The 18,608-nt window shown below is 35.1% G+C and overlaps 1 protein-coding gene across 7 annotated transcripts in view; it reads left to right on the top strand.

Annotated features, from left to right (window-relative positions):
* Positions 1-18,608, top strand: part of RANBP17 (RAN binding protein 17) — a 307,665-nt gene that overhangs the window by 19,304 nt on the left and 269,753 nt on the right. For 5 of the 7 annotated variants that reach the window (XR_013378157.1, XR_013378156.1, XM_077895557.1 and 2 more), the window contains exons 5-10: positions 2,379-2,444; positions 7,548-7,652; positions 9,096-9,261; positions 12,908-12,981; positions 15,634-15,753; positions 17,697-17,843. Coding sequence is in view for 5 of the 7 variants with exons in the window: in XM_077895557.1 (XP_077751683.1) it covers positions 2,379-2,444; positions 7,548-7,652; positions 9,096-9,261; positions 12,908-12,981; positions 15,634-15,753; positions 17,697-17,843 (678 nt within the window). In the remaining 2 variants the exon portion in view is untranslated. Of the gene's footprint in view, positions 1-2,378; positions 2,445-7,547; positions 7,653-9,095; positions 9,262-10,271; positions 10,445-12,907; positions 12,982-15,633; positions 15,754-17,696; positions 17,844-18,608 lie in introns of those variants that run through there. The other 2 variants (XM_077895559.1, XM_077895560.1) reach the window with 2 other exon arrangements.

The raw sequence follows: 18,608 nt of genomic DNA, 5'->3' as shown, positions 1-18,608 counted from the left end.
GTACTCATAATTTTGCCTAACAAAATAGCAACCCTTTCTTGTTATTTTCTAAGATCACACACAGCTTACCAAGAATCATTAGTCTAGTAGGCAAGAATAGACCTCAGAGTTTTTTAAAAATAAAATTAAGGTCGGAAACAATGGAATGAAGTCATTCGTGTTGTCTAACATTTCTCAAGCTCTCTTTCCAATGGCTGGTAAGTTGAACTTAAAGTTGAGCTTTTAGTGTGTTTTTGTCAATTTTGGAAAACCAGAAGAAACAGAAAATGTTTTGTCTTCAAGCTTTATCAGCGTATCACAAAAAAAGCACTTGCTTTCTGGTTTGACTTAACCTAACTTTGAATCATGCGAAAGGCGACTGACTTTAAGTACTCAAATATAGTAGTACCACATGGTTCCTTTGGGTATTAGCAGCTTCTGTGATTTTTGTACTAAAAATTATTTTAAATTTGCTAAAATCTTTAATTGCTTGAAGTTTTGTACATCTTCTTTTCTCTGTTATTGCAGTCTTATTGCTGCCATACTACAAACATTTATGAGCTTCCTTTCTATATACATACCCAGGAAGAGCCTCCTGTTATTTATGACAGTGCTAGTCAAATTGCTAATTCACAAGATAAAGAGCAAATGTAAATCAACGTGGTGCTTCCTTCACTGAGGAAGACTTGCTATGAAAAAAATGCCAGCTAAACTAAGGAGTGTGCTTAGTAGGGATTTAGCTGTTTTATAATCTTGTGCAAACTCTTTCTGTCTCATCATGAACCAGTACCAACCGTTCTCAGATAAGCAGTGAGTTTGTAGATGACCAGCCATGGTCCCTGGGTGGCTCAGTAGTTTAGCTCCTGCCTTCAGCCTGGGGCATGATCCCAGGATTGAGTCCCACATCAGGCTCCCTGCATGGAGCCCGCTTCTCCCTCTGCCTGTCTGTCTGTTTCTCTCTCTCTCTCTGTCTTTCGTGAATAAATAAATCTTAAAAAAAAAAAAAAGAACAGGAAATCTGTAGCTCAGTTCAAACTGTTGAGATAGTTGTGAAGGACCGTAAAGAATTAAAATGTCAAAATTATGGCCCATTTCTTTTGTTTATTTTTTTATCCTGAGATAATAAATAGAAGAATGACCGACTATAAAATTAAGACTTGAAAAATGTGTAGTCTGTATTAATGCTTTTTTATGATTATACTATAATTGGATGTTACTTTTTTATTTTTTATTTTTATTTTTTATTTACTTAAATTCAATTAGACTTTTTTTTTTAAAGATTTGTTTATTTATTAGAATGCATGGGAGGGGGAGGAACAGAGGGAGAAGAAGAGAAAGAATCTCAGTCAGACTGTACTGAGCTCTGAGGGTGATGTGGGGCTCAATCTTAAGACCCTGAGATCATGACCTGAGCTGAAATGGAGTCCATCATTCAACTGACTGAGCCACCCAGGCACTCCTGGATGTCAAATCTTTAATTTTTACACTTCTAGTGTGATTTTGCAGCAGGGTAATTTGTAAGTAATGGTGCATATAAAATCTGAATTTTGATTTGAAGGAAGTTTTTGAGATTAAATTGGAAGCTGATTAAATTAAAAACATTATTTATCATGTTATGAGGCTATGAAACTGTGTACCATATTGATAGTCATGTACTTATTTACCCCAGTGCATTGGACATTTTAGATGCCTTCATTATAGATAGCATAATAAATGTATACACAAAGCACTGTTAAATAATATTAGAAGGGCCTAAGTGATCTTATCTGTTATTAGATTGATAGATTTAGATTAGTTCTTAAGTTCTTTTTATTTTTTTATTTTTTTATTTATTTATGATAGTCACACAGAGAGAGAGGCAGAGACACAGGCAGAGGGAGAAGCAGGCTCCATGCACCAGGAGCCCGACGTGGGACTCGATCCCGGGTCTCCAGGATCTGCCCTGGGCCAAAGGCAGGCGCCAAACCGCTGCGCCACCCAGGGATCCCTTAAGTTCTTTATTAATTATTGAGTGCAGCTATCTCAGTAGCCTTCAAGCAAATTTATAGAACTAAAAGGCATTTTTTTGGTTCATTCTTATGCAGAGTCTTATGAAAAGTTAAACCCTTGTATTTTAGGGTTGGGTTAATGTAAGTCCTAGGTGCTATAAACATTTTGTAGAGTATTATGCAGTTCTAAGGTGAGCTTTTTTGCCCACTCAACTCTGTGTGTACCTAAATTTATCCTTTAAAAAAATGAGCTTGAAATCATTTTTGTAGACCTTCTAATGATTTTTGTACATATTTTAGTAGATACATTATTGAGAAAAATGTGATGTTTCAGTATTTAATTATTTGTTTACACATTAAGAACTGATAATATGTCTGTACTTAGGGTATACTTGGTTGTTTTCTCCATAGGGTACTGTGGAGCACTGCATAATAGGAGTAATAATCCTTTCAGAGTTGACTCAGGAAATGAACTTGGTAAGCCTTCCATCTAATAGTGACATGAAGTTCGCTGAGTAATGCTGATTCTTTCATATAAAATGTTTGTGTGGCATGAAACTCTGAATAATCAAATCTTTTGTTATTGTGGGATAATTGAGTATTGGAACATTTATTATTGAAAGTAACAGCAACAGTGTAAAGTGCTACAAGGAAGAGAATTAGACATGGTCATTGCTCAGACAGTTGGTGAATTGTCCTTTTATCCTCTCTGTATAGTCATATACTAACCATAAGAAATAAATGATATGAAGAGAAACAAATCTTTATTTGCTTACAAATAAAAGACAGAGTTTGGCGAATGAATTTTCAATAATGGGTACACAGCAGGACTCCTCAAAAACAGGCCACTTGGCACTTGGCCACTTGCTAGCATGGATTTTCACTCTGTACAAGGAGAGTTTCCCCTCAACAGTGCCTTTATGAGCTCAGTAGCTGAGCACATTGTCACCTCTTTCTGCTCACTTTTGTACTTATCATAGTTCTAAACAGCACAAAAACAGAAATTGGGTCCTCTATGGGATAATGTTAAAATAAAAGGGGCTAAAGGTAGTGTCTATATTTTAAAACTATTGTCATGTTAAGTAGTCTGTCTGTGTGTATAAATATGAAGAGCTTGCATACCCAGGACTACTTGCCAACTCCCTTTGGAGTGTCAGTATAGTTCCTTTGCATAAAAAAAATCCCCCAAAATAACTATTTTCATCTTTGTTCAGTCAGGAATTAGAAAATATTTCTAGTTTTATTGGATGGATATCTTAAATTTAAAGTGATCTCTTAATTTATCATAGACGCCTCTGCCCCAGAGTATATAAAGATTTTTCACTTATGGCTGTATGCCAGTATGCATGTATGTATGTATCTCCGGGGCTAATAACAATAGTACCTGGAACAGAGTTACTGTGTTAGCAGGTATATTATGACAAGGACTTTGGCTAATCCTATTAGGGTCTATAAATACATCTAAAGAACTGTGGCTTTCTTTTAAAAAATAATTTTAGTATGAAAATTTTATCTCATAAAAATGTAGAGAATAGTACAACAACCCCATGTATCCATCATCTAGTTTATACAACCATCAGCTTTTTGCTAATCTTAAAACCAGCATTTTTTTTCCATTTCTTGTTTTATAAAAGCCTAACAGGAGTACAAATTGCTCTGGTAATAAGGGTTTGCTATCGAGAGAGGTCTAGGTGACATGGCATTCTAATAAAAATGTGATTAAAAGAGCAACCAAGTTTTTCTTTGAATTAGCTGTGTCAAATTTACGTAAGATTCCTGAGTACAATACAAAAAAAAGTTTTTTTCTCAACCATTTGATACTAAGTTTCCAGCATGATCCCTGAATACTTTTGTGTATATCCTACATACAAGGACATTCTCCTGTGTAACTCTAATACAACCATTACAATCAGAAAGCTAACAGTGGCATATTCTATTTGAGTTCTCATATTCTATTACTATTACTCTCATATTCTATTTGAGTTCACCATTTGTTCCAGGAAGGAACCAGTTTAGAATTGTGCATGTCATTTATTTGACATGTCTTATTAGTCTCCATCTATCTAGAAAAATTCCTCAGTCTTTCCCTCACTTTTCATGACCTTGACATTTATAAAAATTACAGGCCTGTTTTGCGAAATGTCTCTCAATTTGGGATTGTCTGATGTTTCTTTGTTATTAGATTCAGATTATGCATATTGGTTAGGAGTGTCACAGAAATGATACTGTGATCTTCTCACTGTTTCCAGTCAGGAAGAACGTGATTTGATTTGTTACATTACTAATGATGTTTACTTTGGTTACTTGATGAAGATGGGCTCTACCAGGCTTCTCTAATTGTAGATTTATTTTTTCTCCTTTGTAAATAATAAGTATTTAAGACTGAAAAGACCCATTCCTCATCAGGCTTTCAGTTTATTCACTTATTTATCAGCATGGATTCCTGGCTTCCTTTTTTATTTAATAGGTTATAATTTGTTACTAACATTATATTTTGATGTTCACAATTGCAAGATTTGGCCAGTAGGAACCTTTTCAAGCTAGCTTCTCTGTCCATTTGACACTCACTAGTCTGAATATTTTTCTTACTTTCTGGCACGAGATATTCTAGGCTTATATATCACCAAGTGCCTTTTGAAAAAAGCTTCAAGGTCTGAAGTTTGATTTTGGTTTTGTATGGGAAAAAAAATACATGGCTTTTGTGGACACATTTTATTAGTCTAATTTTATGGCATTTATAGTATCAACAAGTGTTTACTAAGTACTTCTGAACCAGGCAGCAAGGAGATAGATCTACAGTGCATGATGAAAATCAAACACTATCATTGTTAAATGTGAGCCAGGTAAATTCATATAATATCAATAACAAGATGTATTTTTTTAAAGAAAAACATCTAAACTTGAGGTTTCCTAAAAGAGGATTGTATGCTGTCTTGTTTTTTTCAAAGCCAAACCTATTATTTTACTGTTCCTAAAGGGTATTCAATATATAATCCTCAAGAAGTAAAATATCCTTTACCTACATTATAGAGGTATAAATATATAGTAGACAATACATACATAGTCCCTCTTAAAAGACTGGATATCAGTGAGAAGTCCAAGTTAAGTAAGTATGTAGGCCTTGAAGATAACTGAAATAAGACCTGGATTTGTCAAAACCATAATGAGATACCACCTCACACCAGTGAGAATGGGGAAAATTAACAAGGCAGGAAACCACAAATGTTGGAGAGGATGTGGAGAAAGGGGAACCCTCCTGCACTGTTGGTGGGAATGTGAACTGGTGCAGCCACTCTGGAAAACTGTGTGGAGGGAGGTTCCTCAAAGAGTTAAAAATAGATCTGCCCTATGACCCAGCAATTGCACCACTGGGGATTTACCCCAAAGATACAGATGCAATGAAACGCCGGGACACCTGCACCCCGATGTTTATTAGCAGCAATGTCCACGATAGCCAAACTGTGGAAGGAGCTTCGGTGTCCATCGAAAGATGAATGGATAAAGAAGAGGTGGTTTATGTATACAGTGGAATATTACTCAGCCATTAGAAACGACAAATACCCACCATTTGCTTTGACATGGATAGAACTGGAGGGTATTATGCTGAGTGAAATAAGTCAATCGGAGAAGGACAAACATTATATGGTCTCATTCATTTGGGGAATATAAAAAATAGTGAAAGGGATTAAAGGGGAAGGGAGAAAAATGAGTGGGAAATATCAGAAAGGGAGACGGAACATAAGAGACTCCTAACTCTGCGAAACGAACTAGGGGTGGTGGAAGAGGAGGGAGGTGGATGGGGGGAGTAGGGGTGACTGAGTGGCGGGCACTGAGGGGGGTACTTGATGGGATGAGCACTGGGTATTATTCTATATGTTGGCAAATTGAACACCAATCAAAAGTAAATTTAAAAAAAAAAGACCTAGATTTGTATTTAAGTTCTATTGCTTACTACTTTGTACAAACTTCTGAATATCTTTAAACTTACAGACTTACTGTCTGTAAAGTGGGAATGGCACTTTCCAGGATCTTAACTAAGATCAGATAAGCTACTAGCAGCGTAGGGCCTAGTTGTACAAGTGCCCCCATAGGAGGTTCTTCTGTTCATGTTATAGATATGGTAGTAATGAGAGATTGGTCTAAGATAGTGTGTGCCTATAAACTTTAATTTTCCTGTGTAAAAAGAGAATAATCGAAATAATATGTGAAGAGTACTTCATAAATCACATTTGTAATATTACTGTATGCTATTACTAATTTGTATTAAGGAAAATATATTTTTTTTAATATATTGAGGGAAATATCAGAGAGACAGATGAAGTTTGATTTAAAAGAAGGGAAGAAGGATGCCTGGGTGGCTCAGAGGTTGAACGTCTGCTTTTGGCTCAGGACGTGATCCCAGGGTCCTGGGATCGAGTCCCACATCCCAGGCGTGGGGCCTGCTTCTCCCTCTGCCTGTTTCTGCCTCTCTCTCTGTTTCTCATGAATAAATAAAATTAAAAGAAAAAATTTTTAAAGAAAAATTAAAAATAAAAGCAAAAGAAGGGAAGAGTGCTGGAAATGCTAATTTGAATCCTACATACTGGTTATAGATTCCAGTAACTGCTTTCTGTAGTCATTTCTGTTATGTTTCATATTTCTATAAGTAAATCTGGCATTTAAGTATAGTCTAAATTATATGATAGAGCATAGAAAGTATCAGATAATCAATTTTGAGCTCACTGCTTTTTTTAAATCTATAAGCATTAGCAAAGAAAATAGTTTATTTTCTTCTTCCAAATAGCAAAAAGAATGCGATGGCAACTGTAGCCCACAGTGTTGATAGTCATTTGGGTATCAGACTTCAACTTCGTTTACTGTTTGCTATTGATAAATGGAAGTATTAATGGCATTAATAGTATAGTTTTGACCATATCATATTTTAGATTAGAGGCTCAAGAACTATTTGTGAACGTATTCTTAAAAATTATTTAGCGTTAACTAATATTCAGAGGGAATGTACTATTCCTTATGTAATAAGATTTCAGGTTATTTATAATTTCTGCCTTTCTTTTTAAAACACCAAGGATATATGAACCAATGGCATTTCTGGTACATATAGAAATATTACTTTTTTATGAAGAGTTTTTCCGTAATTGATTATTAACTGATTCACAGAAAGTTAGAATTTGATTATCTTAGAGATTCTCATTTTACAGGTGAAATCTGAGGAAAGGGAAGTTGTTACTTGCCTAATGTGAAATGGTGCATGGTTCAGGAGTTGATAGTCTTAGGATTCATCTATTATTTTATAATCTATATTTATATTGCCTCTGAAAGTATGATCAATTCTGGTTTTTAATTTTGGAATTGGTATGGTTAGAAATACCAATGAATTGAAACAATCCAGGGATCCTGCCTGCAGGTCTGCCATTAACTCTTAGAGTAACAGTAAGCAAGGCACTTATCCCAGGAGATTTTCAAAAGCTCTCAACTCTCTATTTGATACTTCTTTAATCATTATTTCCATTCCTTTTCTTAGTAAATTTTTGCTTTGCTATTTGTAAGTCTGCTTAAATAAATTCATCTTGTTCTTTTAAGGTTGATTATTCTAGACCTTCAGCAAAACACAGGAAAATAGCTACCTCATTTCGTGACACTTCTCTCAAAGACATTTTAGTGCTAGCATGCTCTCTTCTAAAAGAGGTAAGTTATTTAATCATTCAATATCCTACTTAGAGTATTTAGGAAATTTTAAGTTTCAAAAGAATTTCAAATGAGTCCCTCTTCTCCAGCCCCCATTCTGCCTTTTGAAGAGTTATTATGAACAATCTTAATTTAAGTACAGTAGATTTCCACAAATCTGTGAGAGGTTCCAAAAAATTCAATTTTATTTACCAGGAATATAAGAAAACAAAATACAAAGGGAATTTAGTAACTCGTCTTTAGGTAGTAATTTCATTGCTTTCCTACATTGTAGATTATTTATTATAGAAGCTGAGACTTTTTTTCTTTATTTTAGTTGCCTATATTTTATGGGATGCAGATGAACAATGAAATGACTCTAAGTTTTCCTAATTCATCAGTTATCAATATTTATTTATAGAGGAACCAAGATGGTTAATGGTAATAATTTCTTTGGGAAATTTGCTCCTTAGTGCCCTGTTGAACATTGGGGATAGTACAATTCATAATTGTATTGTGTTTGCTTGTAGTATAGGGATTCCATCATACTATTCAAGCTTTTTAATTGGCTTAGTATAGCATTTCCTAAAGTAGGTTCCACTAAATACCAGTTTCTAATTATTTCAGTTCTATGGTATAGTTAGTAATAGGATAACTGCCGCAATAGACCAGACTGAAAGATTCTCTATTATTTTAAAAATTTTCTTTTTGTGTGGAAAATTTTATCATATACAAAAAGAATGTGGAGGAGTAATAATGAACTCCCTTGGACATATCAATCAGTTAAAGCAGTAACAGTTCATGACCAGTCTTGTTTCATCTCGGTACTTTTCTAACAATTTTCTTTTTGTGTTATTCTTAAAGCAGAATCCCAAACTTCATATCACTTCCTCCATAGATACTTCACAATGTGTCTTTAGGAGATAATAATATATTCTGGTTGTGTCAGAAAGGACATTTTGCTGGGGTGGGAGGTGTGGCGGGTAGAGGCAGGGTGTAGTCAGGATTGTTCTCCAAAAGCTTGTGAGTGTCCTTCTTCATTCAGACAGCTCTGACAACCTTTGTTAGCTGAATATGGATCATTTATACATAAAGTTTCCCCACTTGAAGAATATTATATTTTCAGCTTGTTCTAAGCAGCCTTTGAGCTAATGAATCCCAGAGATTTGTGCTGAGTAAAGTATTTGTCCTAAAGTTACTTTTTATAACTTTAGAAGATGACCTACAATTTGCAGTTAAGTGTAAAAGGTCTTATTCTCACTTTAGAAAATATAACTTGAAATAATTTATTGTAGATTTTTGTCAAAAGTGATTTTGCAACTTTTCCTAAAATATACAACATAACTATGCAAACTTTTCTTCCTAGTTCTAATTTGGCATTGAAGAAAAATTTAAATCAGTGAAGTGAAAATTTGTTTATTGACATATTCCATAATGTGTTGTTTGACTTTCAACTTTTTTCAGGTGTTGGCCAAACCTTTAAATCTTCAGGATCAAGGTCAACAAAATCTAGTAATGCAGGTCTTGAAACTGGTCCTCAACTGCCTTAACTTTGACTTCATTGGCAGTTCAGCAGATGAGTCTGCAGATGATCTTTGCACAGTCCAGATACCAACAACCTGGAGAACAAGTAAGAAGAAAGTTGAGTGTGAGGGACGGTCAGAGTAAAAGAACAGAATTAAATATAGTTGCCATATGTATCAAAAAATTAAAAAAGATTTGTAAACAAGGTAGTTGCTAATGCCCAGTATTGAAATCTGTTTTCCTTAATTCATATCATAGGCGCTTCCATATTTTGATATTGGAAAATAGGATAAATAGCTCTAGAGTTAAGGGGATAACAGGTTTGGGAGGGCAAATGAAGAGTTCTGTTTTGAAACTTGCAGATAAACGATATAACACTGGCAAGGAAAAAATACTTTTCAAAGTTAGGAAGAGAATGAATTAGAGTAAGTGACATAGCAAAGTGAAGTTGCAATTTATTTTCTTACAGAGAAGGATACCAAGAAAAAAAGCAAGCCGATTTACTCTCACACATTTCAGAAAGATGATGGTACTAGGGTATTCCTGAAATCAGAGGTGAGGAATAGGGCTGAAAGGGCTTGGTAAAAACTCTGTATTCTGCACAAAGTCCCTAGAGTCTTCTCCACTGCCAGAGGTGCAACTACCACCTCTGCCTTTTCTCGTCTCTTCCCCGTGTGTACCTCACACTTCCCAAGACCAGACCTTTTTTCTCCCGAGAAATTAAACTGGATATTCAGGATATCAAAACTAGTAGAAAAACACCACAGATTTTGTGAAAGCTAACATGGAAATCAGAGATTAAAACAAATTAAAAGGGGCTTAGTATTTTTAGTATCATGATGAATACATGAACCAAGAAATGTAATAAAAATTGCAAAGGCTACACATACACACAGACACACACCAATGCATACACATGAGTATGTGTAAAAATGGGAAATATCAGTAAGATTGATGGATTATATCACTGCCCTTTCCTGACTGTGATATTGTACTGTAGTTTTTGCAAGAATTGATTATTGGAGGAAACCGAGTAAAGGGTGCTTGGCGTCTCATTGTATTATTTCTTGTGACTCTGTATGCACCTATAATTATCCTAAAAAGTATTTTTTAAAGGGAGATTTTATAGAAACAGACAAAGTAAAGAGTTGAAGTGTTGTGCCCAAGATTGCGAATCCGAGAAACCACCAAGGAGCCGACACCGATGCAAACACACGAGGGTTTATTTACAAGCTCGAGCTTGGGTCCAAGTGTACCCGACACAGCGGAGCAGGGACTTGGACCCCGAGGTGGGTTTCAGTTTAGTTTTAAGGGCTGGTCTAGGGGACCTCCAGAAGGGGTGGAGCAATTCCTCAAGTTCTGTTTACATTTTGATATGGGGCCTTCAAGGCATTGAGCTCTGTTCTTATTCTAATAGGGACTTCCTGCCCTTGGCTTGGGCTCTGTTTTTATTCTAATATGGGGCTTTCTAGGACGTTTAGCTGTAAGCTGTTTTCTTCCTGTAACTGAAGTAAGGTAAAGTTCAGCTCTTATTCACAGGGGCCTGGGATGGCTGTACTTGTGCTAACGCTGAACTTAAAGTGGAATGGCCTTAATTTTCTCCGCCTCCACAGAAGTAAATGTCAAAGAAAGTATAGTTAATGTCCTCAGGGAGATAACACATTTCTGAAACAAGAATAGGATATTGCCTTTTTTTTTTTTTTAAGATTTATTAATTTATTTTAGAGAGAGAGCAAGCACATGTGTGAGAACATGGCAGGGAGGGGCAGAGGGAAAGAGAGAAGAGAAAAGCTAAGCCGACTCCCCACTGAGTGTGGAGCCCAAAGTGGGACTCAATCTTGCAACTCTGCGATCATAACCTGGGCCAAAATCAAGAGTCGGACGCTTAGCCAACTGAGCCACAGGTGACCTGGAATAGCAATTGTTTTAAAAAGGAAAGTTCAGGGGATCCCTGGGTAGCTTAGCCGTTTAGCGCCTGCCTTTGGCCCAGGGCGTGATCCTGGAGTCTCAGGATCGAGTCCTTCGTCGGGCTGCTGGCATGGAGCCTGCTTCTCCCTCTGCCTGTGTCTCTACCTCTCTCTCTCTCTCTATGTCCATCATGAATAAATAAATAAAATCTTAAAAAAAAAAACAAAACAAAAGGAAAGTTCAAAAAAAAAAAAAGAAAATTAGAAAAAAAAAAAAGGAAAGTTCAGAGAACATTCCAAATATAAAAGGCAGTTGCCAAAATAAAACATTTAATAAAAGAGTTGGAAGGAAAAATTAAGGAAATGTTTCAGAAAGTAGAACAGAAAAGAAAGGAGAGATTTGATAGAAAAAAGTACAAGAATATGAAAGCATGAAAATAGGAGACCAGTATCTGACTACTAGGAGTTTGAGAAAGAGGATAGGAAAAAAAAAAAAAAAAATTTGCAAACAAATAACACCAATGAAAGTTCTCAGCACTGAGACTTAAATTCTCAAATTGAAAGATCTCATCAAGTGCCCATTGTAATGAATGAAAAAAATAAACACTGAGCTTCATAATCATAATCATTCTAGAGTAAAAATAATGAAAAGAATATCCTAAGTTCTACCAGAAAGGAGAAATAAATCACCTACAAAGGATTGGGGTGAAGAACAGTGTTGGCCTTCTCAGCATTAGCACTAGAAGCTAGAAGACAATGGAGTAGTATCCTCAGACTTCTGAAGGGAAATAATTTTCAAACCAGACTGAAATGATCAAGTAGAAAGTAGAATTTCAGACATGCACATCGTCTTTGAATTTATCCCTTATGTGCTTGCTCTCAGAAAGTTACATGAAAACAAAAAGCAAGAACATGGAAGGTAAGGGGTTTGTGAAAAGGGAGTTTAACACAAAATGACAATGAACAGACATAAAAAAGGGGCATAATTATATAACAAACTTAGCAACAACCAATCCCAAATTGAAGGCTCTAGGAGTTGGGGAGGGGAAAGGAAGGGAAATTACAGGTTACTTGATGCTATTGATCATGTGAAAAATGGCATGAAGAACATTGTACAGATCTGTCAGAGTGTTTGGAAAGAACTAGTGACAGATAGATATACAATTAAGCACAGAAACGATGCTATAATTAAATCCAGAAAGTGTTAGAAATGTATTATAGTGTACTCCTTGGCTCATCTGGTTAACATTACTTACATAGCCATAATAAATGTAAACACTTAGAATTGATTTAATCCCAAATAATAGTGTATGGATTTTGAGAGAGGACGTAGGGGGGAGGAGCAAAATCTTATATACCATAACAGGAATTCATTTGATGTTTAAGGTAAAACAAATAAAAAAATAGTCATATAGCATGTTATTTGGAATGATGTATATAAGTGTAGATAAAGAGTTGAAAGGTACTTGGAATGAGGTTAGGTACAGCTATTTTTTGTTATACATTTTTTAGTAGTGTTTACTTTTTGATACTGTTTGAATTTTTATATTTATACAATTCATATAACTTTAATACAAATGAAAATGGTAAGAAGATTCTCCTAGTAAGAACTATAGAAATAAGTTCTGCTACATAGAAATAAGGAATATTTTAGCTAATTCGTTTCTATTTCTGTATTCATTTTTCAAAAGAAAATAGCTAGGAATTAAAAAGGAATTAAACCTAACTGGTAAGAGTGGCCATATGCAGAGGCCTTGGAATTCTTATTTGTGTGATAATGTCTTAATGATTACATTAAGCTCACTGAATGGAAGTAATGGTATTAGAAAATCCTTTTTTTTCCAGTTCTCCTGGAACCAGAAACATTGGATCTTTTCTTCAATTTGTATCATTCACTTCCACCACTACTATCTCAGTTAGTAAGTAAAAATCATTCACTACTTCATTGAAAGATACCTGCAATCTTTAAGGGTGGTATATATTTATGTAAAAAGTCATATTTATACTCTTGATTGGATTTACCTCTCACAAGCAATTTTTTCTTACATCTCCTGGGATTAATGTTACTTGAACTACTTGTCAGATTCTGTTTATAATCACCAGTGCATTCCATTTCATGAGTGAACCCAGAACTTCTAGCTGTTGATTTAGTTCCTGCCCAGAGCCAGAAAACCTGTCAATCTCTAGTTGTACCTTCCTTTCTACCCACACCCCATCCTTTCTTCTGGATCTCTGTCCAGTAGTTGGCCACAACCATCTGTTGCTTTCCCTTTTCCTACCCTCTAACTCTTATTCAACCCTTCATGTCCTAGGGTTGCCAGGCAGCCCCTATCAGGTATCTCTAAAGAGAAACACAAGGGATTTGCTCATTTGATTTTGTGTTCACCTCTCCAGTTGTTCATTTACTTTTTGAATTAAATTCTTTTGTGTGCTTTAAAAAATCTTAAAACTCTTTAGTTATATAGTAACTTTGAGTATATGAACCCCACTTTTGTGGAACCTAAAACAGAGACCAGGCAAGATTGAAAAAAAAAGAGAAAAAGTCCGTTTAATATCTAAGTTTCTAGAATTAAAGTTGGAGAATTCTGATCTTGCCATTTCCTGAAAAAAGATGTTCCAGATTTAAAGTACGTATCAGTAGTGTGTTTGTTTAGGTATGTTATTGCCTAGAAGGGAGGAATAGATCTACAAAAATACTCTATTCCCCTCCCCTTTTTAAAAAAAACCAAAAAACCAAAAAAAACATGTCTGCTCTCCAATCTAGGGTTTTGAGGTGGTGGGTTTGTTTGTTTTTTTAAAGATTTCATTTGTTCATGAGAGACAGAGAGAGAGAGGCAGAGAAATAGGCAGAGAGAAGCAGGCTCTCCCCGCAAGGAGTCCGATGCGGGATTGGATCCCACATTTTGGGATAATGCCCTGAGCCGAAGGCAGGCACCCAACCGCTGAGCCACCCAGGTGTCCTGAAGTGGTGGTTTTTTTTTTTTTTTTTTTTTTTAATTTTTATTTATTTATGATAGTCACAGAGAGAGAGAGAGAGAGAGAGAGAGAGAGAGGCAGAGACACAGGCAGAGGGAGAAGCAGGCTCCATGCACCGGGAGCCCGATGTGGGATTCGATCCCGGGTCTCCAGGATCGCGCCCTGGGCCAAAGGCAGGCGCCAAACCGCTGCGCCACCCAGGGATCCCGAAGTGGTGGTTTTTAAACTGAGTTTCACAGGATACTCATGTTTCCAGGTGGTGGCAGGGTTTCAGCCTTCTGTCTTTTAACCAGAGTAGTTTTGTTTTTAGTTATTTAAAAACCATGGTTTCATGTACAATTATGTTTTGCAATAAAACAAGCTACTGGTGCTTTAAAAATTAAGTGGAAAACAACTGCTTTAGGTGAAAGTAACGTTTATTGGGTCTGCCCTATTATATCGTGCTTATCTCACTTCATCCTCAAAGTGGCCCTGCGAGGTAAGTATTATTACCCTCACTATGTTGACAAGGAAACAGACCCAGACTGGCTTAATTGAATTTCATTAGGGCAGCAAACTAAATAATAAAGCTGAGATTCAAACCCAGATGTTTTTGACCCCAAACCCTTGATATTTTTAATACACTAGTGGTTCCTAAACCTTCCACACATCAGAACTGCTTAAGGAATTGTTCGTTCATGTTTGTTTTTTTTAACAAGTGAGGACTGTGGCAAACTGGAAGAACGTCTAAAAGGCTATCCTCTGATTCCTGTCCATGTTCTCAACTTTCTAAGAGAGCCAGACATTATGTAATATCTCTTAATTGAAATATTTAAATATTGACTATTAACAGCTAATTTTTTTTTTAAACGAAGTGGGTGAACAAACATATGTGGACCAAAACAAAACCTATCAGGGCCCATTCGGCCTGAAAAGTTGCAAATTTTGGGCCTGTCACTTAATGATCAGACTTCAATGGTTTTCAGTAGTAGAATTAGGAATCCAAGTAGTGAAATTGTCTGGTAAAGTATTGACTTCTGGAAGATAACTAGACCATTTTTGTAGAATATCTAATGTTTCCAACAGTATTCTCCAAATAGTGCCTCAAGATATTAATGGGTGGTATGGGTAAGATGTACAATCACCAAATAAATTTGGGATATGCTGGCTTAAGTAAAGTTACGCCAGTTATATTAAAGTTTACCCACTTGCAGGATACCACCGTATGTAATGCACAGTATTTCTCAGACATATTTTACCACAAAACCATCTTTTATTTTTGGTAGAACACTTATTTTCTTGGTCTATGAATAGAGCTGGGCAACAGAAGCATTTGGGAACCTTTTGAATGTATGCCTGTCCAGGTTGCTTTGGCATTTTTAATAGACGAAAATATACTAGAAGAGACTACACATAAATAGAAATTTTAGTGGTGAGGTTAAAGAGTGATGGGTGGTGTTGGTGACTAATGATGTGTCTTACATTATTTCTGGATTCTATAATATTTTTCGATCATTAAAACTAAAAAATACTTTTTTATGTGAAGACTAGTGTTCCTTACCTGTGGCCGTAGTTACTTTTAAAATTGAAATGAATTTTGTTGTTCCTATTTTTAGGCACTTTCATGTTTAGTTCAGTTTGCTTCTACAAGAAGGTCCTTATTTAGCAGTCCTGAACGTGCCAAGTACCTTGGTAATTTAATTAAGGGAGTAAAAAGGATACTTGAAAACCCTCAGGTATTTATGAAGTAATTTAATTAATACTTAGTATGTAGAAATACAGTTTTTCTGCTGAAAGATGTAATAAACTCATGACTTGATTATGATTCTGAAAGAAGATATGAAGTATCATATCTATCTTCCTTAAATCTCACTTGTAGTAGAAATGGACAGTTTTTAAAAATGGATGCTTTCAAAAAAAAAAAAAAAATGGATGCTTTCCTGATTCTGTGTTCTTCCTTTTTAAATCTTTTTCCATTCTTTTAGGTGAATAAGAATAGAAGGTATATATCTTATGATGCTTCTGCTTTATATCATTGTACTGTATTTCTTTGCTTTACTTCTTAAATTACTTAAGTAATTTCTTCAAAGTTATAGCTACCTTCTGAACTAGAAGACAATATAAATCTGAATGTTAATATTGGATTAAGTGGCTTTGAATTATGAGATAATGTCTTTTTGCCCTCTTGTGGACAAATAAGAGTTTGTAGATTTAAAAATCTGTGCTTTAACTGCAAAGCTTCAATAGCAATATTCATTTCAGAGATTACAAAGCCATTATTAATTAGTGATTTTTGGCTGCCTAGATAGATAAAAATTTTTTGTTTTACTTTTGTTTTGTTTTTGGTTTAAAGTGAATGTAATGAAAGTATGAATTTTAAAAGGTAAAATGATTTAAGGAGATTTATCTGTCTCTTAGTTATTAATAACATTTGAGGGGACATATATCTGTACATAAAAAAATGTGCTTGCTCAGTAAGGTGCAATTGATTTTGTAGGTCATTCTCAGGAATATTTTAGTATTTTCTGTGTTATACTTTTACCTTTCAGTGTTAGCACAATCATGAAATTTACATGTTTTATTGATAAATGAGATTTTACTAATATACTTTAAAATTTTTAGTTGTTTATCTGTCATCAATCAGTATGTGGAAAATAATATGTTAATATCAAGTGATTGTCTTAATTGGTTTTCCAGCATCCTCATATTCATGTTTCATGTCTGTAAAAGTTAGCTTGAATATTATATTATTTTGGAATTACAAATAAGTTAAAAGACCTATGAATATGAAGTATTTTTTTGTAATTTGTTCTTTTTTTTTTTTTTTGTAATTTGTTCTTAATAATTAGACACTATTTTATATTTTTATGGAGTTCATATGAATGCAATTTCTTAGAAACTCTCTCAGTATTAAACAGACACTTTTTGAATTCTCTTTCATACCAGCTACAATGCCAAGTGTTTGAACTTTTGTAGAGATAACACTTGTGTCCTATCTTCAAGGAGCTCTCACAGACAACTGGAGACCTCTTTCTTGGTCTTTCCTTTTAACCTTTCCTTTCTCAAGTTTTCTTCTATGTCTTGTAGTATTTCGGTTAAACTTTCTGCTCTACTTTGCATTAAATTATTTGAATGACTGTACTTAGGGACCAGGAGTTGCTTGAGGGCACAATGCCTGTAGATACTCAATAAACATTTGTTGAATTAAAAGAAATTTCTATTTTGTGTGCACAAACACCATTTTTACTTTGGTTCAATTGGTATCACTCTTTTCTAGGGTTTTAAGAACCCATTCTGAGTTTTCGTCTTAAATATTTCTCATGTCTTCTGTTGACTTCTGTTTAAGCTGCAGCGCATATAGACATACACATATACACAAGCATGCACGCATGCAAATTTTTTGTATAATACTGTGGATTCCTAAACTTAATTTAGTCATCACAGTGTAAAACTTCTTCCACATCCACTACTTCGAATTTCTTATTATGAATCATTGATGACAACATTATATCCAGCAAGAATCATTTGTCTTCTTTCATTAATAATCTACCCAGGTGACACAAGTACGAAGGAAAACTGGAAACCTTAATAAAATACTCCTGGAATTTTATTGATAGCTCATTGGGTTGGTTTGTTTTTAAGTATTTTTAAAAGCCTTTCTTTTTCTCTCATAATTTAGGGTTTGTCTGATCCAGGTAATTATCATGAATTTTGCCGATTTTTGGCTCGTTTAAAGACAAATTATCAGCTGGGAGAATTAGTTATGGTGAAGGAATATCCTGAAGTTATCAGATTGATTGCTAACTTTACCATTACTAGCCTGCAGGTAAATAAAAATATATAATTAATGTTAAATGGTAGATAAATTTAAAACTATTTCTTGGTAAGATTTGGTGGGGATTTTTAACATTTGTTACAGTACTTTGCTAAAAATACTTATTCCAGGGTTTTATTTCTTTATTATTTTAATTTTTTTAAAGATTTTTAAATTTATTTATTCATGAGAGACACAGAGAGAGAGGCAGAGACACAGGCAGAGGGAGAAGCAGGCTCCCTATAGGGAGCCTGATGTGGGCCTCAGTACTGGAACCCCAGGATCACGCCCTGGGCCGAAGGCAGGCACTAAACTGCTGAGCCACTCAGGGATCCCCTATTCCAGGGTTTTAGGTAAAAGTTCATTGGAACATATTTTATTTATTTTTTTTTTTATTTTATTTATTTATGATAGTCACAGAGAGAGAGAGAGAGAGGCAGAGACACAGGCAGAGGGAGGAGCAGGCTCCATGCACCGGGAGCCCGATGTGGGATTCGATCCCGGGTCTCCAGGATCGCGCCCTGGGCTAAAGACAGGCGCTAAACCGCTGCGCCACCCAGGGATCCCCTGGAACATATTTTATAATAAAAATTTAAAGGCTTTCTGAATATCTAATAATTGAAGAATGAATTGAGAAGCTATAATAAAATCTTTGTGAAATAAGACATTTTTGAAAAACTTCTTTTTGTAGGTTTGGGAGAGGTTTTAAAACCACATTTTCCACATGATATGAACTCTGAAAAATATTCATGGAAAGAAGATTAGAAGGAAGTACAC

This window comes from Canis aureus, chromosome 4, assembly GCF_053574225.1.
Source record: "Canis aureus isolate CA01 chromosome 4, VMU_Caureus_v.1.0, whole genome shotgun sequence".
NCBI classification, from domain to species: Eukaryota; Metazoa; Chordata; class Mammalia; order Carnivora; family Canidae; genus Canis; species Canis aureus.
This window is presented reverse-complemented; position numbering and strand designations above follow the sequence as displayed.